Source organism: Nesoenas mayeri (genome assembly GCF_963082525.1).
Source record: "Nesoenas mayeri genome assembly, chromosome: 10".
NCBI classification, from domain to species: domain Eukaryota; kingdom Metazoa; phylum Chordata; class Aves; order Columbiformes; family Columbidae; genus Nesoenas; species Nesoenas mayeri.
In genome coordinates, this window is record NC_137560.1 from 22,110,578 (window position 1) to 22,134,030 (window position 23,453).

The following is a 23,453-nucleotide window of genomic DNA, read 5'->3' on the forward strand; positions in this document are numbered from 1 at the left end:
GTTTTCATATAGCGGCACTGTAGTTCCAGCAGGACAGCAAGTAAACACGGCATGAACGCAATGACGCTTTCTGGGTGACCAATACAGGCTAAATGGGCACAAAGTGAGTAACAAAACCAAATAGAAAGTGTTTGGGAGCTGCCCGTGGTGAGCAGGGCTGTGACTGCAGAACAAGTGCTGGATGTCCCTCCAGCTACTGTAAACGTGCAGACGCCACAATTGATATTTTCCGCGCTTTGAAGTCTGAACATGAGTTTGTTTGGTTCTGCTTGGCTGCTGATGGTATGCTAAACAGAGCAATAATACAGAGATGAAGGCAATCAGGTGAATAGAAGTGCACAGCACATTCACCAGTTAAAATGCACTGTAAAGTGGGAATATAAAAGATGCATTTATTTACTGGTTCTTGTTTAGTTTTTGAGTAAAAGGGTTTGAGGAGCTCAGTGTGGGGGAAGGGGAAGCAAGGGCTGCATGCTCATTAAACAAATACCATTTCTGTTGAAGAGTACTGAGAAGAGAGTGGTGATGTTTAATGACTGACACAACATATGGATTAACGCGATAGAATAAACTTGTCATAAAAGTGTACCAGCTAAGTCGCAGAATCTGCTGGCTTACTCATATGAAAAGGTTGGTGTTTTGTTCACTCACCAAGAAAAGAACGGCCTGCTCCGCATGACTGGGTAGTAGAATTTTGCAAGGTTTGAGTAACACCTATGGTTATTATTTATATTATTAAATTTAAAATGCAGACATGCTTTTGAGTCTTACAAGTGTGTGGACAGCTGGTCTTGATTTTTCTGAGGTTGTGTAAGAGTCACCTGTGGGGGAATCAGTTTGTCAGCAAGGCAACCAATACACCGTTTTATTTATTGGATACAAAAAGAAATTAAGAATCTTTCTTATGTTGCAAAATCAAGCACTTGAAAGTTGGGAAATACCAGATTTACAGTTGCCTATGCAACATTAATTCTGTTCCCCTGTGCCTCTACCCCGTGCACTCAATAAGGCAGCGTTCCTGGGAGATGTTTGAGGATGTGGTCATGTAAAGAGTATATCATGGGGCATATCAAAGAGGGACAGGAATAAGGTTGTATGGACATCTGGCATTTCTTAAGTGCCCGATTCTGCAATTTAAATAGCTTGGGTTTTATATAAATGTAATTTCCTAGGCAATTTTTAAAGTAGGAAGGTAAAACTAAACCTACATATTGTTGAACCGTAACCATCCCTCTACCGTGCACCTTCACTTAGGCTTGAGTTAGAAATATCCAGCAGTGTAGCACAGGCTGGTGTAGCACAAACCTTGTGAACAACCAAATAGCAGAAAGGAGCTGTTATCCAAGAGAGATGATGGACTGTTGGGCTTTGGGCAGAGGAGTTAGAGAGAGACTCGGAATGTCTGTCCATCCACAGGATGTCTGTTTGTCTGTGGGTTGTCAGTCTATATCAAGAGTTGGCTCCATCTTCTCCCTTGACATCAGTTGCTTCAGGCAGGGTATTTATGGCTGCTTGTTAGACATTCTCAAATACAATCATTGCTTTATTCAGAAAGGAAGATGTTTCTTGGATACAAAAGCCATAGACTGGGGAGAGAAGGGACAAACCTTTTCTAAAACCCAAAGTTAGTGGATATGCAGAGATGGCTTCTCGTTATATTAAAACAGCAATAATGAGACATGAAGTGCTGAAGGAGGTGAACTTCTCATTCTTGTTCCATCCTTCTGGATGGGTGTTCAAAGACAGAAGTTTAGTTTGTTTGCTTGGTGGATGGTGAGAAGATGTTTAGAGCCCAGCACACAACCAAAGCTTCTAGTGCTGGAGGCGATGGCAGAAAGAAGAGTCTTTAGTGGTTTATGCTGGTGCAAGCTCTTGCAAAAACAACTGTTGCGACTGAATTATTCTTTCTTTATACCAAGTTGTTCACTTAGTTCTTGATGACAAACTAAAAGCCAGAACAGCCTTTGGAGAGTCCACAAAGCCGCAAACCCAGTTGTCAGGGAAAATCTTCTGGGTTCCTTTCTCCTTCACCCTTTTGCAGCCTCATGTAGCATCATTTTTTCAATGAGTGAAGCCACGTTTTAAAAAAGAATAGGAATTTGCAGCCTCCAAAATATTCCCATTTCTGACAGTGAAATGAAAAGTGTTCAAAACTGTTTTCTAGAAATAAATGAGCTGTCACTGCTCATGATGAAGGTGTCTCAAGTGTACTTTTTCCAAAGTACAAAAAAGCAATAAAAATACTTGGTATTTTCAGTGTTAGTCATAGGTTCTTTTTGTTCTTTTTCTCTCCTCCTGTTGTTTTCTGCTTTAGTTTCAATGGGCCATTTTTCAGTTTGCTGAGAATAACCTTCAGACCCGGTTTTATCCTTTTAAAAAAGTTGTTTTATTTCTGTTTAAAACTCTATAATTTTAGATTAAATCGGAGAGGGCTCCTCTCTCTGTCCCTTCCTGCTGTTGAATATTCAGTACTTTTACTTCTCTATCTCAAGTCTTTTCTTGTTATGAATTTCATTTTGGAACTGCTCAGTCTCCTCCTGTGTGTTTCTCTTCTGATCCCCTTATTTCTTTTTTCCACATGGAGTTAAGACATGGAGTTAATTGCTCTTAAAATGTGTGTGATGGAGTTTGAGAGGGTGTTCAGATTACAATATTTCCTAAGTTACCTTAAAAACGAGGGTGGTTTACCAGGCTGGGCGGTATAGCTGCCTATCCCAGAGTTATTGTTCCTTGAAATTATACTGTAGTTTGCACTGAATACCAACATGTATAACATTAACAGCAGTTTTACGAACAATATACAGTAGCATAAGTACTGCTTAGATGGGGAATGTGAGATGGTTCGTTTCTTCTGTGAACTTCTTGGTGTAAGTAAAAGCGCCGTGTGCTGGCGATGCACATCCTTCACCTACGGTTATAAAGTGCTGTTTACTTTTTTCCTGCAAACACAAAAGCCAAGCGGGAAGGGATATTTCATAAGCTCGTTGCTATTGTGTCCTCTGGTCTGAGCCATAAAACAAGAGTAACAGAGACATTCCCTTTGAACTTGAAATCCCCTTCGAAGCTGCTGATCCCACCGAAGCGAGAGGGGGAGACTATACCAGCCAGAAAATTTTTCTCTTCTGGCTATTTCTCCCCCTCCCGCCTCCATTTTCTTTTTTTAAAGTCCTTAAGTGAGTTTGATGCTGCACCTCTGCCCATAAATTTAAAACAATATTATCGTAATGTAGGTCAGTGAACTGAAACGCCACTGTACACCATGGGGGATTAAAGTCAGCGAGGCGCAGGCCTCTCCCACTCCCACTAGGTCGTATGACAATATAAACAAGAAATGCAAGGAGCCTTCAGCTTTTTCTTGCCCTAATCCTTTGTTTATGCAGCACTTAAACTGACTTTTGGGGTCGTCTCTGTCTGGCATTAAAGCCCTAAAGCTTTTTGAAGTTTCCCTCAAGTTAATAAAATTAGTCTGCCCTCATCGCTAGGCCCCTTGCTGCTGGTTCAGAGCAGGCCGCGTATCCCTTACTGTCTTTGCGGCATTCGGCTTTTTAAGTTAATAATATTTTATAACAAAAAAAAAAAGAGTGTTTGAGAGAAAAGCAGGAAAGATCTCCCAAAAGGCTGTTCAGCTAATAGGCAAAGTGATTGCCATTGTAGATGTTCTGAGAACTCAAAGGGGATTAACTTAAAATCCAGCGATTGGAGGTGAATTGCTGGTAAAGTAATTGGAAGTGTTGAGTTTCAGTTGGAGAGAACAACATGCATTTCTGTGGCTTTTTACAAAGCAAGACTAAAACAACAAAAAAAATTATTTGTTTTTGTAAAATGGTCTTGAAGTTGAGAAAATGAAGTTTCCTTCACAGCAATTCTTTCTCCTTTACCCATGGATTTTACTGCAAAGACTGGCCACTTATCTTAGTTTTTGTTACATCGGAGACTCTCTCATTATTTAGTCTTTAGGGATAAATCGATGATACGGTAATTGGGGGAGGAAGGGACATGGATGACATGGGATGGGATGGTGCAGTATTTAGTGTGCAAGACTGAGACTTCGGCTCATAAAGGTTTTATTCCAAACAGTCGCTCAGGCAGGTCACTGATCACTTATTATCTCCACACTGCTAAAGCAGTTGTTTTCCTAATGGCCAACAGAGATGCCCAAGGAATAATGGTGATATAGGCAGAACATCTAAATCGGCTAAAGGAGGGATTATTATTATTATTATTATTATATTTGTTTACAAATTAACCTTTGGAGTGTGAGGAACAGCTCAGCTGGAGCCATAGGTTACTTTGCTAAACCATGTGTACAAGAGCAAGACCCTAAAAAGAGGCACATTTACTTATGAGAGATGAGGGGTTTTAAAATCAAAAGGTGTTGAGTATGCCATATCTAAAGGGTGATAGATTTCGTTGCTGTTATAATCATAAACAGCAGGTTATCATTATGAGTTTACTCAAAGACATATGGTGCCTGTAACACTTGTTCATAAGAATCGTTCTGAGTTGTTTCTGACCATCTTGCTGGGGAGGCTCGAACCTCATTGCTCACTCTGTAATTCCATTTTTAATTAAGAATAACTTTGAAGTGCTCGTGAAAAAATAAAAGGTGTTTATGTTGTCTGTAGAGTTGGCTTCCTGTGCTATTTTGTGGGATAACTATAAAAATAATAGATATATGGAAGATCCTCACTGGAGTGTAAGAGACCGTCTGTATTTCAAACACAGGGGTAAGGAGCACATGGCCAGTGGTGGAGGAGAGGGATGTTCGGTTGTGAAATTCTTGTTTTAGGAATAACAGATTGTATGGAAGAAGTAATATTTTTATTTCATCAGCTAATGCAACTGGAAAAATTAAGGTTTTGAGAATTTTAAGTTAGTCTTCAGTTGGAATTAATTTCTAGTCTTCTTCTAGTATTCTTCTAGTCTTTGATTTCAGACCTGAAGAAAGGCAAGTGTTCCTGAAAGCTTATCTTCCCTTTCTGCCACCTATTATCAGTGGCTATATTGAAAGACGTTCAGTTTTAAATTTAAGCCAGAGGTTGCCAAGCAGTTATATTAATATTACCGTTAATGGTCCACAAGGTATTTTGAAGCGTGTTTTGTTGGGGATGGGAGAGGACAGGCACCCAAAAAACCCCCAAAGAAACAAAACAAAAAAACGACAGAACACACACAAACAAACAAACTCAAACACATAAAACCACCACAACAACCACCAGAAATGTGACCTTTTGGGAAAAGATGGGTGGTTGTTCTCATTTCCACGTGGAAAAAGGGTTGTGGAGGTTTCTCATCCTGCCGGAGGTCCCTGGTGCTGCGCAGCCCTTGCAAGGCTGTCGATAGCTTAGTGAATAAACCCAAAAATACCCAAAATTAGCTTTCTCATGTTAGATTTACCACCATACTGCCATTGGCATGAAAATAGAGGCATACTGGTGTAACGAAATACTAAACAAGAAGGTTCATGGAAGAGGCTTTGGGGATGGAGAGTAGCTCAACAAACCTGCAATACTTGGAGTCATCAGTTAAACTGGATAAAGGAGAGTGTTCAAAATTGGTTATAATCCTTTACCATTTTAAGTCACTTCGATCTTTGAAACCCTTAGGTTTATCTATCATAAAAGTAGCTCTTAAAATATGAAGAAGAACAGCAACTTTTGCCACTAAAAAAAAATAATCTTGGAAAGATTTAAAGTGATATCCCCTTATTTCTTGTGACAAATAAATAAACGCTATGGCTATGAGCTGGAGTAACTGCAGGCGTTAGGTGTACAAAGATATTCACACCTCCAGGATTAGGCTCACTTGACTGCACCTTCTACTTTGTAATGCCGAGGGGAGGGTTGTTTATCTCGCCGTACCCGCTGCCCTTGTGCCTCTTGTTCCTGATAGCTTAATTAAGAATTGGACTTGGAACGGCTCTTCCCACCGGGTTACAAACCTTGAAATTAAAACTGGATACAATGGTCATAAGGCTTTCAATTTAACGAATCAAATATGTATGTAAAGGTGAACATCTAAAAGTCTCTATTTAGAAAATCTAAGTAATTCTGTATTTTCTTTGAAGTGTAGCTGTTGGAGGGTGGTTCTGGAGCTGGGACACGGAATGGTTTATGCAGGTGATAATATACTTAGCTGTAGGATGAGTAATGGAATGAACTTTTTGTGAGCATAGCTGCTTAAATGACTTTCACGGAGAGGTTTCAAAGCAGAAAAGAGAGTTTAATTAACTGATCTTTAAAGCATTTTCTGATGCAGGTTTTGTTCTATCTCTATGAGTAGAAAGGAGGCGAAAGCAGAAATGTGTTAGTTGACTTATTTTTCTACAGTTTTTGACACAAATTGCCTTAATCGCAGCAGTTTACATGGTCCATCTAGAGTTTTGTTCATTCTTAGGTATAAATAGTTTTCCAAGGGCAGGGGGGTAGAAGTCACCAAACTCAGCGTATCTCATAGGTATAATTTGGTTTGTCGCTTCAGACTGTAGGCTCACGAAGCCCCATTTCTCTTGCAGGTGATGGATGATTACAGCGTGATCGGTCGCTCGTTGTTCAAAAAGGAAACAAACATCCAGATTTTCGTGGGTCTAAAAGTCAAACTATCTACAGGAGAAGATGGAATAATAGACGGTGGTTTTGGACAGAGCGGCAAATTTAAAATCCGAATTCCAGGTAGGTGATTGTCAGCTAACAAGTGCTAATTGTGGCATCGTAGAATAGTTTAGGTTGGAAGGGACCTTCAAAGTCCCACCCCTGCCATGAGCAGGGACATCTTCACCAGCTCAGGTTGCTCAGAGCCCCGTCCAGCCTGGCCTGGGATGTCTCCAGGGATGGTTCATCCACCACCTCTCTGGCCAACCTGGGCCAGGCTCTCACCACCCCCAGCATAATGTTTTTTTCCTTATCAAATGTGAATCAACCCTTCTTTAGTTTTCTGTTGAGTGTAGATGCTGTGATCTTTTCATATTGCAAGTCTGAACGTCACCAGTAGTTTCCAGAAATCTTGAAATCAGCTCATACTCAGACAGACCACTGATTATTGGGTGGATTGTACATGTTCTAATTAAATTATGGTGACTATGACTTATATTGTGCGACTGGGTGGCCTGAAGCCACATCTCCTGTGTCAAACTCTGGTCTCAAAATGACTTATTGGTAAGTGTCAGTAGTATCGAAATCATGCTCTGCCCAGAAAGGTCTGTGGGTATCTCTTAATATATATGTGATTTGCACCAGAGCCATTCTGAACAAGTAAAGGAAAATAAACCTTTGCTCATTTTTACCTGTAGCTATTTATTAACTATACTGTAGTGGATGCAAGTTCCTTAAATTGCCTCTGTTGTGCATGTTATTATCTGACTGGCCTCCAAGCAAAAGCTGCTTGACAAATGACTTTTTGGAGATCTTGAGAATTGGTTTTATTGCTTCTGCTTCTTGGTTTTATGATATTATATATTACTGTATTATTTTAGTCTTTGGTGAATTACAGCAAGGATTTTATACCTCCTTAGGTTAGAGCATTGGGGATTGATGGGTACTGGAGCTTATAAGTGTGTCAGTGCTGGGTTTTTTTCCTCCTTCTTTTAAGTTAGGAAAGTAGTTCTGAGCCTTTTCAATAGGCCATAACAGGTACTGCGTTTAACTCAGATTGTGGGATAAGTTTTTAATGATTTTAGGAGTACTTTCTATTTCTGTAGCATCTTCAGCCCATTTGTCACTGGTTAATCTTCCGCCCTCTTTAGGGAGATGAGCAAGATTATCTCTGTCGTACAAGTGGAGCAAAGAAATTGTGATGTCCTATGACAGTGAACAATCGCATAGTGATTGATCTACAGAAAAAAATGGAGTTTCCTGATTTCTGGACTGTTTTCCATTTAACTGAAGACTTAATGCAAGTGCACTAATTTTGACCCACAGCAAATTTCCTTTCTTCTTTCTATCATAAGATAAGAGTTTCTGACTAGACACAAAACCTCCCGTATTCTGTCGCAGCTGTCACCAAATGCTGAACTTTGCAAATAGGTCTGAGCGCCTAATTAGCAAGGACCATGCATATTTAAAAAAACAGAATTTGCACCATGTTTGTTTTGCGGTTTATATTCTAGAAAAGCTTTTAAGCATTTCTAAGATAGGGACCTTTAGGTAGGTGGTGAAATGATGTGTAAATGACCTTAGCGCTGAAAATCAAGATGATATCTTACTTAAAAATGTAGTGTTCTTAGTAGCTTTTATCTCCCAGAGGCAAAAATACGATGACAGAGAAGAATGACAGGAGGATGGCGTTTAGGTTGCTGTTTCCACATTTTGAATGGAGCAAATGGTTCTTCATGGGATGGGGAGAAGCCCAATAAGGGACTTTTGTCACTGGTGTGGGTGTAATATAATTGCGAACCAGCAGTCACATTAAGAAAATCGTAAGCAGATTTAGAAAATTGCTTTTTGCCCTGTATATTGAGTTAGTGGGAAGAAATGATACTTTTCACCAAGGTGTTCATTATCTAATCTCGGGTATACTCTACTGATGTTTAACAGCAGCCCGTGAAACAGAGGACCCTTTATAGTTTGTTCTTTCAATGAGAATAATATGTAGCAGAATAGTAGAATTCAATACCTCTCTAAGGCAGGCAGAATAATACAACTTAGTTTTCTTTAGTCTGGGTCAAATCTGGGTGCTCTTGCTATCTGGAAAGAAGAAGCAAAAAGCTAAATCAGCTCAAGCTGAGCTTACGGAACAAAGTGTGGCCAGAGAGGCAAAACCCACAAAATTCAGCCAGGCCTGCAAACCTGTGTCTTTAAGAGCTGCTGAGATTTGTGTGCAGGGGGAGGGCTATTGCTGTAACGCTGTTTAAGTCAACTGCAGTTCACATTCCTGTGTTAGGTCAGTGTTGCTTTTTTAATGTGTCTGCATCCTGTTTGTGGCTTTTTAGGGTTTTTTTTTTATTATTATTAAATTTAACTGATCAGACTCCTCTCTCTCCCCTCCCATTCTTCAGCCTTGCTTCCCCTTCTATAGTTTCTCTTATAGACTTATTTTGTGATTTTTCTGAAGTTATTTCCCCACGATTCCTTCACAAACATATCGGTGAGTGGGAGGGAAGGGAAGCAAATGTGCAAGTTGAAAAGTGCCTTGGACTGTCCCAATCAGTCAATTGGATTGACTTGGTTTTGGATTTAAAACCAGTCTTAACCTCTGGACTTGAATTGCTTGATGGGGTCGTTAACCTGATGACAGCTAAGGACTGGTTTTGCCAACAAACTTCTGCATGGCAATAAAACCAGGTAGATGTATCGTTGTGTGCTGAGTGTTGCTGGCAGTAGCGGCCGGTGGCACGTTGTGGGGTGTTTTGTGTTCCCACTGATCCCAACAGCCTCTGGCTCAGCCGAACAAGCCCTGGGCTCCACAAGTGTCATTGGTGGCCACTTGGACGTGGCTCGTGTTTGCCCGTGGGTCCATCGCAGCCTGGGAACGTCATCTGTGGGCTGAGACTTGGCAGAACGCGGCTCTGTTTCTTATTCTGGCACCGCTTGTGTGCGGCAATGATTCAGATACATTCACTGCTCTTCTGCTCTGTGAAACGGGGATAATTACTACCCGCTCTGGAAAGAAGGACCAAAAAAAATCATCTCTGATTTAGATTTATTCCAGACTTGGAGCATATTTCTTGAAAAGGCTTAATTATCTTTCTTTAGAGTACAAAAAAAACACATCTAGAGTACAGCATGCAATTGGAAGTTCCTCGGTCGCTGAAAGATGTCAGCAATTTGGAAGAAATTCAGGGAAGAGCAGCAAGAATGCTGGAGAGGCTGAAGGGATTTGATTTATGAGGGAAGGAAGATGAAAAGAAACGCGTAAGACTTGGCTAAATGATGTCTAAGTGGGAGATATGATTATCTGCAAGTATTTGAAGAACATAATGGAGAAGGATCCCTTCGGGTGGTCCGGGGAGGTAGAAGTGAAGCTCATAACGTGAAATAAAGCCAAGTGTAACTTGACTATTGAGAGATGTTATTTAGCAGAGACCCCTGGCAGTGCCAGATCCTCTTTGCAGAGGAAGATGTGGTTCCATTTTGGGAACGCTCATGTGTAGTTGGCCTGGATGTTTGCTGGTGTTTGGGTTTCTTAGTGGGAGAACAGTGTATTTTTCACCTTGTTTCTGGTTTTGCGTTCGGGCACAGTTTTATTGCTTGAATGACAAGGTATCGCCCACTTTGTAGACTGTTTGCAGCAGTGTCTGGTTGGAACAGGCTGCCCAGGGCAGTGGTGGAGTCACCATCCCTGGAGGGTTTAAAAGGCGCTTAGATGAGGTTCTTAGGGATATGGTTTAGTGTTATAGTTGGACTCAATGATCCTGAAGGTCTCTTCCAATTGAAATGATTCTGTTAATAAAAAAAAAGGAGTATTTGCTGGCAGATCTGCCATTCCATAGGGCTGGATTGTGCAGCTGTTGGTGTTTCAGCTGAGGAAGAAGTTTCAAGGTGTGTTAATGGACGGACATTGCTTACTTTCCAGTCTGGTTGCGTGATCAAATATATAAAACGGGGGACATAATCTCTAAATTCACATGAGAGTTTTGCTTAGTTTAACAAGCTTCTTAAAAAACAAGCAGGATTTGAAATGTAATTTAAACTACAGTGGTGTTAATGTGGGTATGAGCTCACGATGAAGAGCTTCTTGCTGTGGTGGGTGATGTGGCAGCGGGTTCAGTTGTCAATGGGAACTGAAAGTTTGGTGAATCATTTGAATAACTTAGTCCTGATTGTGGATTTTGTTTAATTGTCTCTCACCCAAGAACTGACCCTGTAAAACTCCGCTTAGTTTGTGAAATCATTATTTGTTGTACGTCTCATGACGTCTTTTAAACCATTAGCTCTAGATGTGCCCGTTTAATTGGTTTGGGCACGTTGCGTTTGTCTTGTGCTTAATTATTGTAAAATATAGAGACTTGTAAAAATCCGATGGGAGCATCTGTGTTATCTCAGGCATAGTTCACTTTCCGTCCTGTCGTTACTGTCTGGTTGCTGCTCAAGTGTTTGTCCTTTCCAAGCCACGACCGCGTGTTTGTCTGCAATTCTGTTCTGCTCTTTTTAACTCGATACAGTAAAAATTGCCATGTGTGGTACGAGTTAAGAGCTGCCTTATTACTTAATGCCAAAGAAGCAGCGCATATCTAACGCTCCATAACAGCGGAACGTGGTTCTGAATTGAGCAAATTTAAATGTAATAAAAGGCACACTTTTCATAAGAAGAGATACAACGGAGAATATTAGAATACAAGCTTTTTTTAACTTTGCTGTTCTTTTCCCCTGTATTGGGATAACAGTTGTATTAAATTTCTTGCAACAGGTGAAGACAAACTTGGTTGTGGCCTTTTGTTGCCAGTAACTTTCTGCTTTGCGTTTACAAGTGTTATTGCATATGAGAGAGCAAGTCTGGTTTCATCGATTCCACTACTTATCGTGGTAGAGGGGTCAAATGCACCATAAATAGTGTTCTGAAGGAATAACCCAGATGTGCTCCCCAGTCCAGGGCACACAGCACCTCTGGGATGGATCCTGCAGTGCAAAGAATTAACCAACCTGCCTTATTCTTGAGAATCTGGTGTATTTTGTGCGTCAAATCAAGGGGTAAAAATGCTGAATGTGCGTTTCCCACTTCAGTGCATCGTGGAGACGGTTTGTCATTGTGGTTCGGTGGATGGGATCACACAGCGGTTTGCAAAGTGGTGGATGATGTAGCGGGAGAGCTTTGCTATAGGAGCTGCAGGTGAGCAGCACATCTGCATCGTTTCAATTCCAGTTAAAAACTGGACATTTAAAGTTGAGATTCAAATAATTTCTTTTTTAGCACTCCACTTAAGCAAGGAAGTTGAACAGAGGTTAAATGGAATGAGAGAAATCAGTTGGGCAAAGATAGAACAACATAACAGGAAAATAATTTATGTATCCCGTTGTTTTCTATAACTTTGCCCTTCAGAGGTATCTTAATTATGTTCTTTTTTGATATATCTTTTTTTATTATGAATCAAGAGGTGTCTCACTTCAGGTAGCTCTCAATGCACCGACGTAGCCGGCACTTGTGGCATATTAGTTACTTTTGTAAAACAATTGTAGGAGACAAGCTTGAAATAGTCGACTGTAGATAAATGTCATATTCCCCACTTTAATTTGGAGGGCAGGGCGGTCCCTACTGACATCAGCAGGATTGGGGCAGTCTAAACCTCTTCATTGCACTGAGAATAATTAAACACCCTGTCACTAAGCAGCACACTTGTTTTTTGGTGGGAGATCTTGATATTTGGAATTCTTTGTGTTGCATTAGAATAGGATAATCTTCCTTTCTTAGGCCAAATGAAATTTAGGCACGTTTAATGTCCGTGTTTGCCCAGCCTGGCTCTTTGTTTAATAAAAGCGAACGGTTGGCTGCAAGGGGCTGGTGAGTTGCCATCCCTGGCGGTATCAGGTGAGGCTGAGCAGGATTTCAGTCAAGAGGAAACACAAAAGCCCAAGGGCAAGGAAATCTGCGTGGCTGGGTTTTGTTTAAAAGCTGGAGATTAGCTCTGCTTGTTCTTTCGTAGTCGCTCTTCCCCTACCCTCTAAACCAAACAAAACCCCAAATCCTTCAGGGGTGCTCCGGGCGGCAATCTGCTCCTCTGCGCTGTGTTGGCCGGGGGAGCAGGGATGAGGTTGGAGAGGGTTCTTGCCAGGGAAAGCATCGCTGCGTGATCCCCTCTTGAGCGGATTAAACTGCCGCGACGCGAGAGTCCCGGTGAGCACGGAGGAGCCGGGAATTTGTGCTGCGTTGATACAAAACGAAGGAATCAAACCTGCCTTGTAAGCGGTGACATCCTGGTGACCTTTGAATATCCAGATTTACTGACCTTGGAGCGTTCTTTTTGCAGAGTCAAAGTCAAGATTTATGCTCATTCTTTCTGAATGAAGACAGGAGTCAGGGAGGTGTTAATTTGTTAACTGCCTGTCTGCCTCGTTCACGTGAGTACCAGTAGATCCTGGTCTTGACTTTAATGACGGAATTACAGGACTAAGTCTCTAAATTTAGATCTCTGATTGTAAAACTGGTTGCAAAGGTTGTTGACAGTGTGTGCCCAGGGGAGGTGAAGACTCCTTGGACATCAAGTTGCCACTAGAGCATCTGTTGAGCAGGTTGCTCTTCTGGGATCGAGCAGAAACAGGTGGTGAATTATCAGACCCCATGTAACGCTGCAATTTTTGAGTGTCATAGAATCGTTTCAGTTGGAAGAGACCCTCAGGATCATCGAGTCCAACCATAACCTAACTCGAGCACTAAAACTGGGGAGGAAAAAGCTCCAGCTCCTGTCCAAGCCCTTGTGTTGGGTACAATGGAGTCTGCATTGGGTAACTGAGCAAAAAATGAGATTGAGCCTCCTTTTTTTTCCTCCTACACACCTTTTTTATTTCTGTGCAAGAGGAGCTGCAGGAAAGCGTTGTCGATGGTGTAGAACCACCAGTGGTCTTTCCGTACGATGGAATTTCTCTTTCTTCCCTACTCATTATGTACATCGGTGACTTGGAGCCGGAGCTTGGGGTGGTCGCCAGGAACGTCCCGTTGCTCTGTGACCCATCATGTGCTGAACCCCTTTCCCTGCCCTGAATAGCAAAGCAGCTGATACTCGCTATAGCGTGAGCTGATCTTTGAATAATTCCAAGAGGACCTGTAAGTCCCGGATTGCCGGCAAGACATGTCGGGGATTGATGGAGCTGGGAAAATGCTGCGATCTGAGCTCGTATTTGCCATCACGTCACTGCAAACATGGACCCTTTTCCAAATTATCTAATGTCTTTAGCTTTGTTCTACTCTTGTGTAAACCTGCCCCATCAGACGGTCACAAACCTTCCTGACCTGCTCGGGAAATGCTGTGTCAAATGGGGTTCTGTTACTCTAAGTTACCTTTTTAGAAGGAAAAAAGGGAGCAAAAAAAGAACCGTGGTGGTGGGTGGCAATATTAAATATTCAGAATGAGGCAATCAAGAAGCTTATTTACCTATAAATGTGATCCGACCCTATTTTACATGTGTGATAGTTGCAAAGCTCTGTAGTCATACAAATGCAGAATAGAACTGTATTCAAGTTTATCATTTAGGATATTTTTCACTTTGAGATGCTTCGCTGCAGTCCCTACAGACCCAATATCCTATTCCATATAGACCAAATGCTGCATTTAATTGTGACTTCGCTGGTTTTTATGCTGCTGAAATTGCAAACGGTTTGGATTAGAACGTGGCATGGACCAGAATAATGGCTCTTGCTTTCCTGAAGCACGGCGGTTCGCTTTGGCAGCGTGTGCTGTTTGCAGCACGCATGTGCTACCTTGTGTTGAGGGTTATTTGTTGTCATTTTGAGGTGTTTCATTTTACAAATTCAATACACTCTTGCTGTACTTTTGAGTGTTAAAACATGTTTTTTTTCCTTGAGAAAGAATGCAGCTAACAGTGGTTTTTATTATGTGTCTATACAGATTGGCTAGGCAACCTTACAACACAAAATATAGAGTTGTGTGTAGTACCTTATTTAATGAAATATAACATGGGCAAGTGTAGAGTCTTGTATCTGGGTAGGAGCAACCACAGGTTCCAGTATAAGTTGGGGAATGACCTATTAGGTGTAGGGGAAAGGGACCTGGGGGTCCTGCGGACAGCAGGGTGACCATGAGCCAGCACTGGGCCCTTGTGGCCAGGAAGCCAATGGGACCTGGGGTGGGTTAGAAGGGGGTGGTCAGTAGGTCAGAGAGGTTCTCCTGCCCCCCAACTATTCTAGATTAGGAAATTAAGACAGTTTGGTAATTCAGAGAACCCGTTCTTCACTGTGAAAACTGATCAGCTGCCCAGTTTCATTTTTCCTGTGTTTTACCCTAATCTATTCCTCATCATCCCCATACCCAACGCTGTCGGTTCCCTTTGTTTGTCCCTTTACCTTTTCTCCCTTCCTTGCCCACACAACCCTGAGCAGCCTCAGCTGCTTTTTGCTTTTAAAGTAAATACATTAACAGCCACAGAACCCTGAACCAGGAAAATGGAGCCAAGCCATCCCTTCGGTTACTCTGTTTCGTCCTATACTGTCTCTTCGTATATAAATGAAGAATATTGTTTACATGGTGCAGTCTTTCACTGTGCGTCTGAAGATTTTAATTCAGTACATGGTTTTGCTGCCAGGTACGTATTTACTTCTGAATACATTTGTTTACCTTCTCAGCTTTGTCTGTGAAAGAAGAATAACATTCCAAATTTCTATTTTGACCAGTTAATGTAGGGATGTGTTAAGCTAAGGACTGTTTGTCTGCCTGTTCCAGAAGTATCAGCTCATCGCGACTGGTATTATAATATGAATACGACGTGAAGAATATGCACTTGTTTTCTTTATGACTGCAAGGAGTTATCTTTTCAAGCTGGCACGATGGTCCGTGGGCTGTGCCAAGCAGCCTGTGCCGGGTACCACCACTGGCAGAGGGAAAGACGATGTTTCCAAGGACCAAAAATGTGCTAAAGAATGCGAGTTCCCGCTGACAGGAGCCGGCTGTATATCACAGAGTGGGGATTTTCTTTTCATGGCCCATTACAATCGCCTGTTCTCACAAGTGCCTCCTCAGAAGATGTACGGAGATTACAGTCCCTCTGCAGCTCATGTGGAAATTGATGCCTCATTCACCGATCTCTGACTTTTTTCCCCTAGTTTTGTTCCGTATTTTCCTTGCTGTGCTCTAAGCAAGTAATGTGAGGATATAGTGTCATTGGTTTTAGTTGTGTTTTTCTGTCATTCCGAGAAAGATTGAAGTTTGAGCTCAGAGGAGAAAATGGTATCGACAATCCTTAGTCCTGGAGTGTTGCAAATCAGTTTATTTGAATAACCTTACTTTTGCTAAATTTCATAAAGAAAGGATGGATTTGTAATATACAGGCTGGTTAAGGAGAGAGAGAAATGCTCAAAGTGTGGGGAAGGGTCTGTGTTATTCAGAATCTGCAGTCCCTTCGTTTTGCTTGCTGGTGGTTGGGAATCTGCTGTTAAAAACCTGTTGCTTTTTCTCTCTACTTAAAGCTTTTACTCCTTTATTATGTAGACATGGTTTTGATTTCAGGACACATGTACATATGGATTACACATATAATAAGTGGAAGCATGTTATGGATTCTCTGCTCCTTTCATTGATCCGGGCAGTTAGAATTGGTTCGGGGTGGAAAAGCCCAGCTGTCAGCAAATTGACGGCGGGTATTTCAGTCCGCCCCTGCTGCTTATTTCTAATTGAAGCTGTCTGAGTCGGTCTTAATACAATTTAGTTATCGCAGGCCAGAAGGATTTTATTTACGAAGCGGGGCCTGTTGGAACTTCCTCCGACCCCGGCGCAGCCGCGAACGGGCGATGCCGCTGCAGCCGCCGTGCCTGCCCCACGGACGCGGTTCTTTAATAAGGCAGGGATTGATGTCTTGTGCGGTTCAGGGGTTAGGTAAACAGCAGCCCCTCGGTTCAAGGCTCTCCGTGTTCAGCTGTTTGTTTGTACGGATCTCAGAAGGTTAGGTTGGCCTTTTTGACATCCCAGGGGAGCTTTCCTGACCATGGGATAACCTCATCTGCTCCAGAGTCGCTCGGGAGGTGTCACATCCCTTTTTTTTTTAGGGAAGGTATGGGCTGAGCGGGGTGTCTGCAGCTTGTACCTCATCTCTAGGAAAGATGGGGGGAATCGGAAAAGTAACACTGGGTCCATCTTCAGTAACTAATGAATAATCTGCGTGTGTAGTATATGTGGCTAATTACTGTGCTTCCATTCTCAGGCTTGATATTTGCACGCAAAGATGAGTGATACACGTAACTTAGGTTCTTACTCACTGCAGGGAATGGCAGGAAGATGTGCCAGGGAGGTTTAGATTGGACATGAGGAAAAGGTTCTTCACCCAGAGGTGCTGGACACTGGAACAGGCTCCCCAGGGAGGTGACACGGCCCCAAGCCTGACAGTGTTCAAGAAGAGACTGGACAACGTCCTCAGACACATGGTGTGGCCTGTGGGGTGTCCTGTGCAGGAACAGGAGTTGGACTCGATGATCCTTGTGGTCTCTTCCAGCTCAGGACATTCTATGATTGCATTGAATGGCAGCTTTGAAAAATCAATGACGTACATGCTTAATTTGAGCAGAACTTTGAGGCTAAGTCTTACCAATTAGCGCTTCTATTGAATGGCAGTATCAGTCCGTTAAATGGAATAGGATAAACCCTGAATCAATGAGTAGCTCTATTAATAATTTTTATTTAAAAATGAGCACTGGCGAGGTAATGAGCAGAACGGTGAATTCAAGCGTGCATCTCATGAGGTTCGTTTCCATAGCCGTTGTGTCGCAGTCTTCCCTCTCCACAGAGCAGACGATGGTCACGCGAGAAGCGAGAAAGGAACGGTGTAAATTCATCGGGGTCTTGATGCAAGATAGTTGTGGTGAGTAGATTCGTTCTGGAATTGAGGATGACTTTGAAGGTTGGCAGTGTGTTGTGTCACGCGTGTGAGCGGCCGCTTTTAAAACGCGCCGTGTTACGGAGTTGGCTTAAATCCCAGGATCTGTTGAATTAGTTTTTGCTGGTTTGATGTCTGGCGGTTTGTACTTCATTTTTCTGCCGCACCTCAGCGTGCAGACCCAAACAGAGGTTAATAACCTAACCACACACACAGCTTGGGAAATACTCTCACATACAGATGGGGGAAACCGAGGCACAAGAGCGGGTTGTGAATCACCTCTGGACACTTCTGAGCGCGCTGAGATCTGTCCCAACTCCTCCTGTCTTGTAGCCCATGGCGTCGTGTTGCTTGTCCTGCATCGTCATGGTTTTCTTGGGATACAAGAGGTTTGTACCAGCCCTGGAGCTCTTCAGGAAACTTGAACTTTGGCTGGTGGTCTCATATAAGACAAAACTATTGAAATAATCCTGTCCTGTAAAAATCCCAATGGGTGGCATCCTGGCTGAAGGGCGGCATGGAGGCCCCTTCCATTCCAGCTGAGGTTTCCCAGGGCCAAAATATGAACGTCGTGTCGCTCTTTTAAATAATGTGTGGAGTCTGACTTGAATGTTGGGTTTTGTATTTAATCAGTATTAATATGATAACAGGAATGTGACAACTGAAGCGAACACAAAGAGATTATCTTCTTAGCCAAATGTATCCATTAGCTAGGAAATATAGGTTTCTATTAAATGAGGCAGACAGATGGGCTATTGGAGGTGACTGAGAACAGGAGAGGGAGGGGGCGAGGAGGTGAAAGTTGAGGTTTAGAAAATCTCTATAAAAATAAAAACAAACCATCCATCTCGACGGTTGGCGTTTTACCCTCCCGTTGCACTTTAGGGATGGTGCTGCGATTCCTATCGAGAACATTATGCTGAAATTTAATCTAACAGAGCACTTACTCCTCCTGCCAAACTTGGGCTCACACGCTGCTTCGCTCCCCCGGAAAAAAGTGGCCAACAAGGCTTGAAATACAGGACAGTGTTGTACCATCCTCAGGAAAACTGCTCCGGGATCCCGGGGGAAGGCAGATTAGATCTTGTCCCTCTAGTCCTTTTATTCTCATTTTTGGTAGAGCAGCGTGTTGGCGAAACAAAATCATGTTACAGCGTTACAGAGCAGTCGTGAAGTAAATAATTCATCTATGTGTATGTGAGTCCCCATCTAATAACTGTTGCGCCAATGTTTACAACCAGTGTTTGAAACCCAGATTATAACAGTATAAATAATTTTAGATAAGACGGATAACGAGAAGAAAATAACATAATTAAAAGAATTTTACAAGATGGACAATTGGCTAAGATTGATGGAGTAACACAATACATTAAAAAACCCCTCTAAAAACACAAACATGACAGTGGGGAGAGGAACCATCTGTCCTGCCAGCCAGTGCAGCCGCGTGTCCCCAGCGCAGCAGCAGCCTCAGCCTGCTCTGCAGGACACTGGTGTGATTTCATTTGGGTGTTTGTGTTGGTTTTAAGTCTATAGGTGTTTTACTTGGAAAAAAAGAAATTAAAGGAGAGTGGTGCTGCCCGGGAAGAGTGGAATGACCACCGATGTATTGAAGTTCATGTTTCTGAAAGCTTTTCCTGCATGTGAGTGGTGAGAGTCTGCTTGGCTGCAAACAGATTTTCGTTCAGCGTTGACTCTTATCTTCCATCCCATTTTGATTTTGCTGCTTGTGATTCTTTCCCCCTGGAAGGTGCCAAGCTCCTTTTGGCCCAGCTTTGTGTGGGGTTTTAGATTTGGTGATGGTGGGGAGATAGGAAAGGAAAAAGCGTGTGACAGGCTGGAGGAGAAGCATCGCTCCTCTGGCTGGTTCATTTCCAGCCTTGCACAGTTTCAGTAGTGAATTTTATGTTCTTTTACTTTTGAACTCACTGTCTGCGTTACTTCAGCTTGATTTTCATCTGGAGTGTTAACAGAGATGGGATGCAGGGGTGTCCAAAGTGGACTTTTCTCGTCCCTTTACACTTGGCCTGGTGTCCATCTCTGTGAGCCAGTCCCAAATTCACAGTGACCGGTTCACTTGAGGAGCCCGAAACGTGTGATCTTACAACCTCTTGGTGCACGATGCTTCTATAAATACAAACTTTAAAACCAGGTATGTTTTGTATTTCTCTATGCTGTCCCTTACTTATGTATACTGATTGTATTATTATTATGATTCTATTATATATAGTGATTATATGATACCTGCTGGAGTGTTTGTGAGGGGCTATGGGAGGTGGGAGCCCCTTCCCAGGCTCCCCAGTTGTTCCCACTTGGGATCCCGACCCACGGACCTGCTTTTTCTGTGTGTGTTTTGTTAGGAGGGCGGGAGGTGACCGAGCGCCTGTTCCCCTGACAAGGCGGCTTTAAAACATCCATAAAACTTTTATTGGGCTGCCACCCTTCCAGATAAATATTTTCTGAGTTTATGGGCTTATTTTAAGAATTGAAGCTTAATAGCAGCTTTGTAGCCCAGTCTGTCCCCAAACCAGCCTTTTGGCAAAGCCCATCTCTGGAGCCTGCCATGTTTTGATGGGTCTTTTTGAGTTTTTTCATTGCTAAATTATTACCCTCCTTCCAGCTTTGTATGACTAAATGGGACCAAGCGTTAACCGAGTCGTTCCCCTTCCCCCAGCCTTGCTGAACGCTGATCCAGCCTGTGCTCTATTGGGTCATCATGAAAGGAGAAAGATGACAGTGGTTATAAATGTATTTCCTTGATTCAATTGGCTTTGTTAGACCTGTTTTATTTGCGTGCTTAATTATCAATCTTCACTCTGCGTGTGATTTTTAAGATGGAACAGGCTGGTGGTGTTTTGGATCACCAATTCCCGAACAGTGAACTTCTGTTATATGGTATTGTACACGGCATCCTTTGGCTCACCCCGGTGCCGCAGGCGATGAGGGACCATTTTTCCATTCTGTGAGTGCTGGTCCCACAGACACACTCAGAAAAGAGACTCTGGGTAGGAAACAACATCAAGGTTGGATTCGGAGGTTTTTGGGAACAACCAGACTGTAGAAGCGACTGAGATCAAACAGGAGCTTCCAGACAACAGAAGAGATTAGAATGAACTTCAGCTTCCTTAGCAGCGTCACTTGGTCCTAACAGATTTTTAGTGAAAACGACCCCATTTGCTTTATTTTGGGTGAGGCTGACAAATTTTATACATTTGGGGAGCTCCCTTTTCCAGACCAGTCACAGGTCAGCAATAAATTTGCCGCTTTGTAGAGATTTGTTTTTTTCCCTAAAAATAGAAATACCTATTCTAGTACAAAACAATACCCTGTGTCTCTTGTTTCTCTGTTTCCATGACTGCTGTTTTCTATGTCAGCACATCTTGGGACCTGTCCCAGGGGAGGTTGTGGGGTCTCCTTCTGTGCAGACATTCCAACCCGCCTGGACACCTTCCTGTGTAACCTCATCTGGGTGTTCCTGCTCCATGGGGGGATTGCACTGGATGAGCTTTCCAGGTCCCTTCCAATCCCTGACATCCTGGGATTCTGTGATTCTGTCCTAGAAATGGCACTGATACAATAATCACGGCTTTCTAGACATCTAGATCCTCACTCCTCATAACCATCTAATATTTTACTTATATGGGGAAACTGCTATTGCAGGACTGTTTTTTCTGCAAATGTTACATTGATAATCAAAGGAAAAAAACCATAAGAGTGACAAAAGCAATATGTTGAGTGTAAGAATTAATTCGAACAGCTTAGATGTTTGAATAACTCGCCCCAGTCTGAGTGCAGGGGACACAATTAAGTCCCAGTTTTTTGCAGAATTTTGAGCCCTGGCCATGGCTGCGTCTCAAAGTTCTTGTCTGGCATCATTCTGGTGCGATTTTATACGTTCATACGTGAATTTTATTGCTATATTCATTACGTAAGTGTGATGGATAGTGGCCATTTGAAGTCCTTTTCCCTGCCGTTTTGCGGTGCGGATCCTCCCGTTACTGCCTGGCTGTGGTTCCGATGGGAAAAATATGAACTGCAGACGTGAATTCACACTCCGGAGGCAGCAACAGTGAAACAATGAACAAATATGGCTTTAGGGGAAAAAGTACACTTCTCAAGTTTTGTTGTGAAATAATTAGCCTTCTGTGGCAGGCGCGGAGGCCGTCGGAAGGGACGGGAGCCGCTCAGTTGCCTGCGATTTGACTTAAGAGTTTATGACCCTGAGTAATGTGCCCGCTCGACCGCGCTTAACAAAAGCACGTTTGATGAAACGTTAAACTCGTGAATTACATCTCCGCAAAAAGCCTTTTTAAAGAATGTGTGAAATCGGAAATAAATCAAGATCTTCAGCCCGCAGTGCATTTGTTTGAGCGGGCAATGAAAAGGAACAGGCTGCCGCATCAACGGTGACAATTTGTAAACTCAATATATAATATGCAGCTTTTCTTCAGATTAAAAAAGGGCTGTGTATTTTGAGATGCTGTGTAAAGAACTGTAGCGTCATTAACCCCATTTTGTAAGTTGGGAAGCTGAGACTAAACAATATTGTGAACTGCTAGAAGCCAAACAAGCAAAACTGCCCAGGCTTGGGTTCCTTAATTTCCAATCCAAGTGTCTATTAGGGCTGTAATAACTTGCTCACAAGTTGCGTTACAGTTTTGGGCTAAGTAAGGCAGCACTTGTTCCTCAGTCATCTTTGCTCTGAGAAGTAGTTACCGGTTCAATTGTATCCTCGTTTCAACCATTGAATGTCTAGATTTAGTCCCGATTTATGCTCGTGAAACAAGTAGAACCCAGTTTACTTAGGAGAGCATCACCGTGCGACGCGCAGCAGCAGCCGTGGGGCTGTCAGCCCCGTAGAAGAGCCTGTTCTTCCCTCATTGTGCCTTTATTGCTCAAGGAATGTTATTTTCTTTGTGTTAGTAATACATTACAATTATTACTTATTATTTTGTCTCTTTTTTTAGAAGTAGTTGGGTACTACGGTACTGAAACTAAAATGGGAAGCATTTCCATTGACTGTTGCGCTGGGTATAGTGATGACTGTCTTAATGAAAGCACAATTTAATTTTCTCAGCGGATTTTTCCCCTCATTTTCCCCATTCAGGGGCTCAGATCAGCAGCAAACGCGACACATAAAACGTTTCCGTTGAAATCCGGAAATTTCCCTGGAAAGCTGGGGAGGTTTTTAGGTCACGAGCCGGTTTGCGACGCACAATGGCCCTGAACATTCACTTTTTCCTTTGTGTCCCTGGAACTTTTGAAGGGAGACTTGCATTTTTTGGCATTGGTCGAGTCGTCTGGTCCCCATAGACTTGCAGTCTGTGGTGTCTTTGTGCTCCGAGTTCCCCCCGAGGCACCATCTTATGTTTTAATTCGCAGTTTCAGTTGCTGATGTATGAGCTCTTCTGTTAAATAACTTTTCTATGCCATTATGCCTACATACTTTCCTTGATTTGTGTCGCATACAAAGCGTTTTCCCCCCCCTGTTGTGTTTGGAACTGGTTTGTAATAGAGTTACTGTTGTGTAATTCAGGCTGAGAGTTACAACTTTATCAACAAACACAAAGTGCTTGTTCTGTTTGAAAAATTTGTGTTTCCCACTCATCACGAACTATTTATCCACTTTGTGTGCTGGTTTTTATCGTTTAAATAAAACAACCCGCTGTTTGGTACACGCTGCGCATTAGGAATTATTAAAGGTTCGCTGGTATGTGGAGCACTTAGTGCTGTGAACACAAGTGAAGAGCTTCTGTAAACAATTGATTCAAGATTTCAAAATAGCACAAGTGCCGAGAAAACTGTTGTGCTCAACTCGACTGTCACGTTTCCGTGGATTAATGAGTTGCTGTTTGGTACCTCGGCGATAGCAGCTGAACGTTCGAACACGTCGCAAATGTGGTACAAATTCCTAACCCCGGATCTCCCTTCCCACCCCGAGGAGGATGTTCTGATGTGCTGAGATTTGCGGTTCTGAGCTCAGCTGAT

The 23,453-nt window shown here is 42.6% G+C and overlaps 1 protein-coding gene across 1 annotated transcript in view; it reads left to right on the plus strand.

Annotated features, from left to right (window-relative positions):
• Positions 1 to 23,453, plus strand: part of EEFSEC (eukaryotic elongation factor, selenocysteine-tRNA specific) — a 101,629-nt gene that overhangs the window by 61,873 nt on the left and 16,303 nt on the right. Inside the window, exon 6 of the mRNA XM_080350628.1 lies at positions 6,515 to 6,671. Coding sequence (XP_080206754.1) covers positions 6,515 to 6,671 — 157 coding nt within the window. The remainder of the gene's footprint in view (positions 1 to 6,514; positions 6,672 to 23,453) is intronic.